We start from the raw sequence: 12770 nt of genomic DNA, 5'->3' as shown, positions 1-12770 counted from the left end.
TTTGAGAAGACATAAATAGGGCCTCTAATGACCAATTCAAAAAATCAAATTTAGAGAATTGTGGTTCCCCACTTTGGTCACTTTTTAATTGGAGTTCATTGATCTATTTATGGAATACAATGTTTGTCTAATTACCGATAATGCACATCAAAATAGGACGACCTGTCTCATCAACTGCAAAAGTATGACCAATAATTTTTTTTTTGGGAGGGGGGGGGTGGTTCAGGTCAAATTGATTGTGAACCTTGAAAGATATAAAGTTTTGATGAAAAGAAAGGGAACACACTCTTGCAGTGAAAATACTTTTATACCCCTCTCCCCCTTAAAGTGATCAGGATGTTCGTCCGTCTGTTATTACGCTATAACGAAACGTGGACACTGCCTTCTTTCTATAACATAGAAGTGAATAAAAGTAGATGATACTCTTACAGATTATTTATTACAAAATGCCATTGTGCACCTTCTATTTTACTTTTTGATCTGACCTTTATTTTGGACTTCCAGAGCAAAAGATGGGCTTTGCCATTGTAATAATATTTTCATAAATATGTGTTCAGAAAGCTAAAATATTTATAAATACCAATTTTAAATTGTTAAGAGAACAAAAGTGATAAATTTGTATTTATTACAAAGTTTGAAAAAATATATTTTCAAAACACACGTAATTAGGCTTTGTACTATTTATAACTCGCATATTGTTGACTTCCTGGGTCATAAATTCCCGTGATGTTAGATGTCAGTTCTTAGGAAAGTGAGCTCGATACACAGAGACGTGAAATAAATCCATCCCACTCACACTATGCGACTTAAGGATATTCCAAAAGAATATCTGACAAGACTTTACTTTATATTGAGCTAACTATTGCTGATTCATAACTAATGGAATTAATTTCTCACAATTACGATCACATGGCAGTGTTGTGAGTGAGTGGCCTGATTACATCAAAGATGAGATCTCTCCGATACAAGAACTAGCTGGTCCCCTATTGTTGTAATCCTTTCTCAGGAAATGGCTTGGGTCCCTTAAATTATTCATCTTGTGATTCCCGTCTGTCAAAACAGACGGGGTTGATGAATGCTACAGTGTATTTTTTCATTCAGTGACACCACCGGTTTCGACATTGCTTTCTGAAAAAGTCATATTTCTTGGTACCAATTTGCCTAATGCTTTGTATCGGGGGATATCTCCCACGTTTCAGCTTGTACAGTTCTGTATAAATCTTCTGCTCCAAGGAACCTCTCCAATTCCGATGATTCAAGCAATACGCATATATTTTCATTTCGAATATTAGCATCTTCATGTATCAAATATAAGGAAAGCTGAGAGCCGTTGCAGAGTTTCAGTATAGGGGGTTAGGGACTATCGGAAGCTCGCTGCTCCATTGGATACCAAGGGAGAAGGGAGATATGAAATACAGAAAATCCGAGATTACATGAATATGTCAGACTTCATTGGGTTTTACTCTGTCTGCTGGTAACAATGCCAGAATGTCTCCGAGAGGGATAATTGTACAAACGAAATGTATACAAAATACATATAAAACTACATTTATTACATTACCCGTATGTCTGTAATGGTCGGCTGGAATTTTTTATGTATTGACATTTGGATATAAAAAAAATCTTCGCATATTTACAGCGAGAGCAATTTTTTTCCTGAAATTGGTCACTGATTTCGTAGTCCTTTCGCTTAAATAACTTAGTGTATCTTAACCACATTAATCATTATTCAACGTTGTATAGTTATGAATATTCATTTGGGGCTTTCTATCGAAGATTAATACAGAAATGCTCCCTTATCACGAATAAACAATATATCATACTTAAATACGGAATATTCCATATTTATCCGTCTTTAATACGTTTCCCTTGGGTCTGGCTGCGCTGTATGCATGAGGGACTTCATAATTGATTTGTATACCCTAATGGCACTGGAATCAGCCCGGCCCGGTCGCAGAATTCACAAATCCTCTATGAAGTATTTGAAATGCTGGGACCAATTATGGGGAATTTAAAAGCTGCTTATTTTCACGAGGAGTCGTTCATTGTTTATCGCCTGGCCTGGCTTTTGCCGTAATTGGAACATTTTCCGTTGTATAGCTTTTCCAGATATTTTCCAGTCACATGGAGCTTTAGGTTTTTGTATCTTTACGTGTTCAGTAGCGGAGATAAAGGAATTAGGGAGCCTACAATCAAAAGTTTATCGGAGCCATTCAGCGTAATACAGAATAAAGAGCATTGATAACAAAGCCTCAACCAAATATAATGGAATGGGATATATTGCCTCTCCGACTGAACAGAAAGGAGCTGCTCTCCTGCTTCGAAAAGATAAATTTTGTCAGAATTATATCCTTATCTGATGCCCTTTTCTACATTCTCACTTAGCTGAAGACAAACATCAAAGGTCCTCTAAATTTTCAAGACATAATGGATTTTATACATTGTTGTGTTTGAAAAAAAATCCCAAATGTTACATAGAGAATCTAAAGTGTAATTGCCATACAACATGTATTTCTTGAAAATAACCATTATTTCTTTTAAGAAATATCATTAAGTGAATAACATTTTCTAGTATAGCCTTTTGCTCTGTTGTGAACCCAACAAGGCGTAATTTTGACAACCATTTGTTACGAGTCTCAGCTGTTTTTGTAACTTACTATTCTCTATAGGAACATAAAGCCCCAACACTTCAGCACCGTATTGTGTCATGTTTTATCGTTTTTTAATGTTTCAGCGCACTCCCTAGAAATGTTTCGGCCTTTCTTGCATTTATTTTCGCACTTTTTCACAATATACAGATACACAAGAAGTTATGCACGCACAGATTCACAAAATATTTCAGTTCTTATAAAAGCTGTTTCTATTGTTCTATTCTTATACGTCGTCGTGACGTCATTGTAAATTTATTGCTGATGGCACTACGTAACCATCACTGTCTTGTTTTTCTAATGGACGACGATTAGGTGATCGAAGATCATCTGAAATTTAAAATTAATCAAAATAATTTATAGTTTTCATCACATGGTTGGAATTCCATAAATAAAGTGCAATATTGAATTCAATTAATCAATACCATTGTCTTATCAGACTCTTACCCAAAGAGGTATAATTTGGCGCTGATGATCTTCTAAAATGCACGGAATCGTAGGTACTCCTGTAATTAGAATTAAACAATCATTTGCCTACCTCTGATTTAATAGATTTGAGTTTAAAAATCATACAACATTTTAAAGGAAATGAATAGCCAGAAATAAGGATGTTGTTGATCATATAATTATGATTGAGGAGTGTCAAACAAATAAATACAATGTATACCAGTACTAAAATTAAGAAATGACAGAAAAATCAACCAAAAATGAATACATAATAAGCGAATTTATTTTTATTTACTAGTATTATATATTTCTCTTTTACAATTCCCCCCACAACATATGAAACCACAATTAAGAGAATAAGTACAATTAAAAAGCTAGATGGGGTCATGTAAATCAATCAAAAAGGCCTTACCGTATCATGGCCATCTCAGCTCCTGCAAAAAAAAAAACATAACCAGACTCGAAAGCTTATTTTTCCTCAACACATTTCCTGAAAATGGTCTTGAAGTCTTAAAGGAAACCTTTAAGCCTCATACATCAGATCATACCCTTTTTAAGTTTTTTGGCCTTCATAAAGATGATCAGACTGGTGGCAAAAAGAACCCCAGACACGACGATCAGCCCACAACCCAGCAGGAGGAGGGTATATCCTACAAAAACAAAACAAAGACAATAAAAACAAAACAAAGATAAAAGTCGTCATCTGATAGCAGTAAGAGGGTATAAAAAACAAAACAAAGGCATAACTCATCATCCAAAGCAGCAAGAGAGGGCATCCTACAAAAAACACAAATCATCATCCAAACAAGTGGGAGGGTATACCTTACAACGACAAAACATTCAATAGCAGCAGGAGGGTATTTCCTATACAACAAAACAAAGACAAAACTCATCATCTAATACCAGTAGGATGGTATGCCCTACAAAAACAAAACAAGAGGCCCACGGGCCTTATAGGTCACCTGAGTAACATGTAACAACTTTCCAACAACTGAATTTGGTTTGACTATTTTAAACCAAATGCCTTGAAATTCACAATTTTGAAAGAGGCACCATTGTTTATCATAACTATACATTTAGCATTCTTAATTTGGTTACTTAATACCCAAAGGGAGGTCAGAGTAACAGAGAGAAAATGCATTTCCACTTTATAACCACCAGTTGTGCACACCAACCCAAAGGAACCACTGACCCAAGGGCCACATATTTTAAAGTTTTAGAAATTTTATAAATTTATTTCATCAGAAATGGGTGATTAATATCAAAGAACAGATTTCAAAGTACATGTATTACTTTATTTTCAGACTATGTAAACCCCCCCCCCCTGCACAACCCCTAATGCAGGGGCCCTGAAATTAACCATTTTGGAAGAGGCATCTTTCTTCATCATATATATATACTTAGATCATTGGCATTATACCAAGGAGCAAAGGAAAATATTTCCAAAGAAGTCATGCGTTTTCACAATATAATCATTATAGAGCCCCACCCTAACACCAGAACTTCTAAACCAGGGGTCATGAAATTCACAAATTGGGAAGAAGCATCCTTCTTCATCATAACTATTACATAATTCAGTGGTTTTATACCCGGGAGCATAGGAGAAGATTTTTAAAGAATTTATGCATTTTCACTATGTAATCAACGGAGCCCCGCCCTAACACCAGAACCCCTGACCCTGGGGCCATGAAATTAATAATTTTTGAAGAGGAGGACTTATTTAATATAACCATGTACTTGGTTAATCTATTTCATACCCAGAAGAAGAGAAGATTTTTTAAAGAATTAATGTATTTTCACTATATAAACAATTAAAGAGCCCCACCCTAACACCAGAACCCCTCACCAATGGGCTATGAAATTCACAATTTTAGAAGAGGCATTCTCAGACATAATAACTATGTACTTAGTTTGTTTGTTTTATACCCAGGAGCAGAGAAGAAGATTTTCAAAGAATTAATGCATTTTCACTATATAACCAATAGAGCCCTGCCCTGACACCAGAACCCCTGACCCAGGGGCCATGAAATTCACGAATTGGGAAGAAGCATCCTTCCTTATCATAACTATGTACATAGTTCTTTGGTTAAATATCCAAGTGCAGTGGAGAAGATTTTTAAAGAATTTATGCATTTTCACTATATAATCAATAGAGCCCCGCCCTAACACCAGAAACCCTGACCCTGGGGCCATGAAATTCACAATTTTGGAAGAGGCAATCTTATTCAACATAACTATGTACTTAGTTAGCATATTTAATGCCCAGGAGCAGAGAAGAAGATTTTCAAAGTAATAATGCATTTTCACTATATACTCGTTTTAGCCCAGCCCTAGCACTAGAACCCCTGACCCCAGGGCCATGAATTTCACAATTTTGGTAGAGGACTCAATGCTGATTCCAATCATACCAACAGTTTGACTGCTTGATGTCCCGGAGTAAAGAAGAAGATTTTTTAAAGATTTCACTAATTTTAGTGGTTTTTGCCCCACCCCCAAGGCCCCAGGGGGGCAAGGACCATGAAATTCACAATTTTTGTTCCCCTTCACCCATAGATGCTATATGCCAAATATGGTTGAAATTGGTTCAGTGGTTTCAGAGAAGAAGCTAAAAATCTTCAAATGTTAACGCACGACGACGGACGAAAACAGATAGCAATAGGTCACCTGAGTTTACTCAGGTGACCTAAAAAGACAGAACCCAGCCAATAGCAGGAAGAGGATATACCCTACAAAAACAATACAGAAACCAAACTCATCATTCAAAGCAGCAGGAGATTATGCACTACAAAAACAAAACAAAAACCAAACGAATCATCCAATAGCAACAGGAGGTTATTTCCTAATTAAACAAAAAAGACAAGGTTCATCATCTAACAGCAGAAAGAGGGTATACTCTACCCAAAACAAAACAAAACTAAGAAAAAAAAACAAACCATTAACCAATAAGGATGTTATACCATACAAAACAAAAACCACACTCATTCAATAACAGCAGAAAGGTTTACCCTACAAAAGGAAAACAAATATAAAACTCATCAGCAAAAAGCAGTATGGAAGTATAACCTAAATCAAAACAAAAAACAATAGAGTAAAAGGGTATACCCTACCAAAACAAAAACAAAACATTATCCAACTGCAGCAAATGCAGTGCACTCTACAAAAACATAACGTAAACATCATCAAACAGCAGTTCACCATACCAAAATCAAAATGTTATCCACCTGCAGCAAGAGGGTTTACCATTCCAAAACGAAAATAAAACACTATCCAACGGCAGCAAGAGGGTATACTCTACCAAAACAAAAACAAAACATGTACCAACTGCAGCAACAGTATATACCCTTCAAAACGAAATCAAAACATTCAACTGCAGCAAGAGGGTATACCCTACCAAAATAAAACATTATCCAACAGCAGCAAGAGGGTATACCCTTCAAAAACGAAAACAAAACATTCAACTGCAGCAAGAGGATTTACCCTACCAAAATGAAAACAAAACATGTACCAATTGCAGCAAGAGGGTTTACTCTTTCAAAACGAAAACAAAACATTATCCATCTGCAGCAAGAGGGTATACCCTACCAAATTGAAAACAAAACATTATCCAACTGCAGCAAGAGGGTGTACCATTCAAAAACGAAAACAAAACATTATCCAACTGCAGCAAGAGGGTATACCATTCCAAAACGAAAATAAAACACTATCCAACTGCAAAATGAAAACGAAACATTATCCTACGGCAGTAAGAGGGTTTTCCTAACAAAACAAAATATTATCCAACTGCAGCAAGAGAGTATACCCTACCAAAATGAAAACAAAACATTAACCAACTGCAGCAAGAGGGTATACTCTTTCAAAACGAAAACAAAACATTATCTAACTGCAGCAAGAGGGTATATATATCCTTCAAAATCGAAAACAAAACATTATCCAACAGCAGCAAGAGGGTTTACCCCACCATAACCAAAACAAAACATTATCCAACTGCAGCAGGAGGGAATGCCCTATACAAAAGGAAACCAAATGAAATACAAGTAAACAAATTGATTTGTTTGTAACTAACACAGCCTTTAGTTTGTTCATCTTCTAAAATTTTAATGGCAATTCGTCAACAAGGAGGTAAATATTAATTTTTTCTATTTTTAAAAATCACACACAAAATTATAATCCTTTAATAAAATTTTGATTATATTTTCATTTACAAAATGGTGAAAAATAATTTTAAGGTAGCCATTTAAGATTGCCATTCTATTTTAATTTGTGTCTTACCCTTTGGACGAGACAGGGATTTTGTAATGTAAGTCAAAGTTTTGGAAAGGCAGGGTATTCACAAATGAAAATTCATTTAGTATATGCATCTGATTTTGTAAAAGTTATAGTCTCATAACTTCAGCGGTTTTTCGTTTTACACTTGCCATCAAAAGTAACAAAGCTTAACTTAATGCTTTTAAATATCAAAACTATTATTGCCTAGAGTTAATTAAATTAAAACGAACCTCCATTGTCGGTAACTGCCAGAACTTGTACGTCACCCTCAATAGAAGCCTCCGTTGTTGTTGAGGTGGTGCTAGAGGTTGATGAGGTGGTGCTAGTGGTGGTGGTTGTTGTTGAGGTGGTGCTAGAGCTGCTACATGTAACAGTGCTCGAATTGCATACTGGAATAAAAGTTTGAATTAATTAACTCTGATATACACATCTCTCACTGTGTATTCTAATTTAAGAAGTCGGTAAACATTTTAATATGAAATTTCAAAGGCAACATGTAGTTTTTAGTTATCTTGAAGTTCATGCACTTCACGTACGCGCATTTGATTGAAATACGTATAATAAGTAAGTAAATTGAGTATAAAATCATTCAAAATTACTTTTATTTACCTTTAGCTTAGATTTCTACGTTTGCCTCAGATTTTATAAATCTTTATTTGATATGCCTCGTTTGAAAGAAGACAAGGTTTAAGAAAAATATGCTTTTCAAAAAGGTTTATGATTACTGCACGGTTCAAATGATTATAAATAAAATACCGGGAAGATTTTGAGCGGTAAACATGGCGTCCGTGACCTTCAGATTGGTTCCACATCCCTGACTGGTACCAGCAGCATGGACCTCGCAGTAGAACGAGCCAGCGAGTGCGGTTATCTCGGCGGAGGCGACAATGGTCCGGGTCAACAGACAGCTCTTGGCAGGCTCCACTGACTGCGGGGCGACAATATTGGACACCACGTTTGTTACAGGTGTAAAGGTACTCACTCCAGTAGGCTGGTAGCAGAATCTCATTGGTTGTGGTGGGCTGCCTATTAAGGACAATCAAACGATTCTGCTAGCTCATCGTTTTTAAAAATATTTCTTGTACACAATTTTTAAGTCGTATAATTGTCTTTTCTCTTGTAGATATACATGTATAAATTGATAGATCAAAATTCCTTTGTTGAGAAATAGATCTTGTGTGTCGCTGTTTAAAACTCATTCGAGACAATGTATAATACTAAAAATGTTAAATCATGAAACCATAACCTGCCACGACCTGCTTACCAACATCGGCATGACAGACTAACATGATGGTAGTTCCCTTTAAGTACGTATACACTGACACCCCTGCCCCTGGGAAGTTGGAGGGGCTGAGACTAAGCACAGGACGGGAGGCGTCTGGACTGACTGGAAGAAAAAAAAATTAACAGAAAATTATTTTTCTAATGAACTTTTTCTGAAAATTGATTTGATTTGAACACTTTTTCTCTTTACAGATGGCAGTGCAACAAGGGTTATTAACGGACCGGTTAGAGAACATTGAATACATTTCTGTCTTACCCTGTATGGTGACAGTGACAGCTATAGATGTGATTGTTGTCGATCCATTGTCCCCGTTTACTATCTGGCACTGATATGATCCGCCATCGTTACAGTTGACCCGACCTTGAGGGATGGTAAGCGTTAGGAACGCATCTGAAGGTCGCCCTGCCCGACCCTGTGCACTCGCTCTCTCTCTTACCTCATCTGGAATCAGTAGAAAGGTACGGTATTTTCCAAGTAAATAATGAACATTATATACTGACATAACTGCATGTAAAGCATAATCTTCTGTACATTAATGCTGAAAATAGATTAGTAATGGGAAGAACATTGTATGGTGAATTTATAGCTTAAATTCGATTTGAAACGAGAGTTACATATACTTATGTTTGAAAGAATGTATTTCTTTTTCATATTACCATCTCTGAAGACAGGTGCGCTTCCCCGGGGTGGATCCTCCACCACCAGTATTGTGCTGTATGTCGAGGCTGTCGCATTCTTGCGCTGTATTTCAATCTTGCTGATAAAGTCAAAACTTCCTGATGGTGCACATTTGACGCTGAGTTCATTTTGTATATCTATTGTCGTTGGTGCTCCGATTTGAGCTTCCAGGGGTGTTTGTGACTTTCCTGTCATATTTTTTGAAGATTGGTATAACACATTTTAAATTGTATTCTAAACATATTGCCATATAATTTTAATATTTCATTGCATAATTTGAATCTGTTTATATATAAATATCTTCAAATTTAACGCACTCTTCTGTCTTTTCTAAATCAGATACTGTGTTATCACTCATAGTTTGTAAACAGGACATTGTTAACCAACATGTCAATAATTTTACATCTAATAAATAATTAACAGCAAGGAATTCACCAAGATACGTTTCTATACATATCATATTATGTGTCTTGACAAACTAAACAGGGTAATAAATCGTTCTTATTGAAAAAATTGATTTTTTTTTTTTGCTTCAAAAAGATAACAGTATAATTCCTACCGTTCTGGTAAAATGCTTAGAGCTCTTATAAGATATCTTGAAATTCAAATAAAATTTACCTGGTACAATAAGAAGAATAAGTAAGAAAACTTCCAACATTTTAACACAAAAATGTGATTTATAACAAAATAAATAGTGAGGGTAACATCATTCAGGATACCGGGGTTACAGATTGACCAGTGAGTGGCCGGATAAGAGTAAGTATTACGTACAAATGAGGCATGAATCAACTTTCTTATTACAATGTACGACTTAGTCTGTTTTGTCATTAACAAGTATTGTTGATGTTATAAAATCATTCTTCATATTCATGTCGACAGGATTATACGGAGTACCAGTGAAGACTGAATAGTATATATATTTGTTTAATTCTTCTGTGGATCGCTAATTTAATAAAATATAAATTCAAATAATTGGACCTACCTTCAAATATATGTACATGTCTTAACTTATATAAACTTATATATCTCTTCATAGATTGAAGATAGGTTTACTTCGATCATTCATATCTTCAGTTCATTTGGAAATGTGTAATATCAATTTAAAGATACAAATGAATTAAAGATTGGTACAAATACCAATTTTTAAGTATTTCAAATTTGCATTAATTAAGAGATAGGTACATGTACATGCACTATTGAATTGATGCTAGGTGTAATTATACGTATTTTTAATTTTTTTTCTTAGATATATATAGTTATACAATCATTTTACTGTTACCTGTCTTCAAACCAATTATTCTTATCTCCAATTGAATTGAAGATAGGTTTATTTCAATAATACCTATACTTTTATTTTTAGAATTAGGGTTAGGCTGCAAAGGTTAGGGTTAGGGTTAGAGTTAGGGTTATTCATAGGTACAATTGAATTGAAGATACATGTAGGTATAACTGAAATGAAGAAGAGTTATTAATAAGAATTAAAGATAGGTCCAATTGAATGGAACTTAATATGAATTATTTATACAAAATCTTCAAATCCTTTGTGAAGATATTTTAATTTTTTTTACTTATCTTAATATCAATTGTACCAATCTCAGAAGAAATGAATATAGACAAAATTCAAGAAACCCCATCTTTAATTGAATTGAACCTATTTGTTTATAAATTAAGACAGCTGTAATTAAAGGTCAAATACTAGCAGACTTCAGCTTTTGGAAAAGTGAACAAAAAGGTTCGAGAAAAGTCCACCCTTTTTAAGAAATAGAATTCTCTTGTTTGAATTAAAAAAAATATTATTTATGTTCTTATTCGTGCCACTCAAACGAACATAAATAATTTATAAAATAAACACAAACACGTATATTAGGATGTGAAGCGCTCTGGTAGTGCAGTTTACTTATTATACAAAATCGTTACAAATACAATTCTTCTTTGTCTTCCTTTCTACAAAACAAAACAAGATTTTTCAACATAAAATCTTTTAAAACATGTAAAGCAAGGGCGAGTGGATGGGGATTCAGTTATCTGCACTGAAAAGAGCCTTCGAATGGTTTTAGAATATTCTGTGCTAACAGCGGTCCGTTAAAACCCGTGCAATGAATATTTAAATGTCACCTGACAAGGTGACCAGCATTACAGCCAATAGATTACAGATATAAATAAACACGAATACGTGTTATTAGCAACATTGATAAATACATATTTCATAGGTTGTCCCTCTCCCAACTCTCTGCCATTTAAATCATTGTTTTGGGCCAGAGAAGTCTAATCAGGGTAAAATGGGTCCAAAAACACATACATGTCTGTTGACAATCTCGTGAAAGCTTGTACTGTTTTTTTTAAAGATATATACGTAGGCACGAGCTGTCAAGGATGTTGTATATATTATTCAATGTATCTGTTGTTTAGTTTATTTTCATAAAAATGGGTTTAAAATGCCCTTATATTTCGTTCTGTAAAAGGCCCAGGCTCCACATAGCCATCACTGTCTTGCTTTTCTAAAGAACGGTGATAAGTAGTTGTTAAATTATCTGAAATCAAAAAAAAAAAAGATCACAGAACAGAATTTGAAAATTTCAGAATACCCTCTAACAATGGGAATTTAATTGTTATTTTAGTATTTTAAATATAAGTTAAACCTGAGATAATTGACAAAATTTGAGATTATAAAAATAAAAATATATGTAATTAGATTCTTTTTATTGCCTGATCAAAGTTGAGAATTCTAATCACAAAAAATCTTTTTAACTTTTAACCATTTTTACTTTCTAACGTTTCTGTTTTAATGCAACTTTAATTTAACATTTAAAGCTTGAAAATAAAATTTTCTCTCATCTCTCTCTCTCATACTTACCAAGAGAAGAGTAAGTAGCTGCAGATACTGCATTGAAAGTAACTTTATCATAAGTGTTCCTACAAGTAAATAATACTCTATTAACATCTCTGATGAAACTTCAAATTACCTTATTGATACCATTTCTGTCTCTGTAAAAATAAGGGAAAGAAAAACATACAATTTTTATCATATCTGCTGTCTTGTACTACAAGAAACAATGTAGAAGATTGGACAACCTACCTTTCCTTATCCTTTTGGCCCTTATAAAGAATATAACACTTGTGAAGAATAACGTTGCGGCCAGGAAAATCAACACACCACCAAGTGTCAGAAGTGTAATACCTGAATCAGGATTCAAACACAGTATCGAGTAATAAATTTTCTTATCTGACTAAAACAATAAATATCTAATAAAGAACGTATGAGGATACAATGTAAAAAGTGAGGGATGTTTCCATCCAAAGTTTGAGGATTGCGTCAGTTATCAACTCAAAGCCAACGACTAGAAGTGTGACACTTGAGGATACATTCACCTGTCAGTAATCAACATACAACCATACACTAGGTGTTTGACACTTGAGGATACATTCACCTGTCTGTAATCAACATA

The 12770-nt window shown here is 34.5% G+C and overlaps 1 protein-coding gene and 1 long non-coding RNA gene across 2 annotated transcripts; both read right to left on the bottom strand.

The window, feature by feature from the left end:
- Window positions 1-2530: 2530 nt before the first annotated feature.
- LOC134235651 (mucin-5AC-like) lies at window positions 2531-9519 on the bottom strand. Its single transcript, XM_062717791.1, has 9 exons — window positions 9303-9519; window positions 8902-9087; window positions 8626-8748; window positions 8118-8387; window positions 7592-7750; window positions 3644-3745; window positions 3508-3529; window positions 3096-3154; window positions 2531-2978 (listed from the first exon to the last, which is right to left on the bottom strand). The coding sequence occupies exons 1-9, from the start codon at window positions 9517-9519 to the stop codon at window positions 2893-2895; spliced, it is 1224 nt and encodes a 407-aa protein (XP_062573775.1). The 3' UTR covers window positions 2531-2892.
- Window positions 9520-11733: 2214 nt separating this feature from the next.
- LOC134235650 (uncharacterized) lies at window positions 11734-12509 on the bottom strand. The gene is made up of 4 exons (XR_009985453.1): window positions 12401-12509; window positions 12288-12309; window positions 12179-12237; window positions 11734-11855 (listed from the first exon to the last, which is right to left on the bottom strand). It is a non-coding gene; the product is annotated as an uncharacterized LOC134235650 (long non-coding RNA).
- Window positions 12510-12770: the final 261 nt, after the last annotated feature.

Source organism: Saccostrea cucullata, unplaced genomic scaffold (genome assembly GCF_032062105.1).
Source record: "Saccostrea cucullata isolate Sc308-1 unplaced genomic scaffold, CSIRO_AGI_Scuc_v1 ctg117, whole genome shotgun sequence".
NCBI classification, from domain to species: Eukaryota; Metazoa; Mollusca; class Bivalvia; order Ostreida; family Ostreidae; genus Saccostrea; species Saccostrea cuccullata.
Note: the sequence above shows the minus strand (reverse complement) of the source record. Positions and strands in the feature narration are given on the sequence as shown.

Bases quoted from the DNA above. Each gene is read 5' to 3' on its own strand.
- LOC134235651 (XM_062717791.1), bottom strand. From the start codon at position 9,519: ATGACAGGAAAGTCACAAACACCCCTGGAAGCTCAAATCGGAGCACCA. The intron at 9,088-9,302 runs GTAATATGAAAA...TACTGATTCCAG, and splicing joins CGCACCTGTCTTCAGAGATG to ATGAGGTAAGAGAGAGAGCG. The intron at 3,530-3,643 runs GTATGATCTGAT...TTTTTTTTGCAG, and splicing joins GGCCAAAAAACTTAAAAAGG to GAGCTGAGATGGCCATGATA.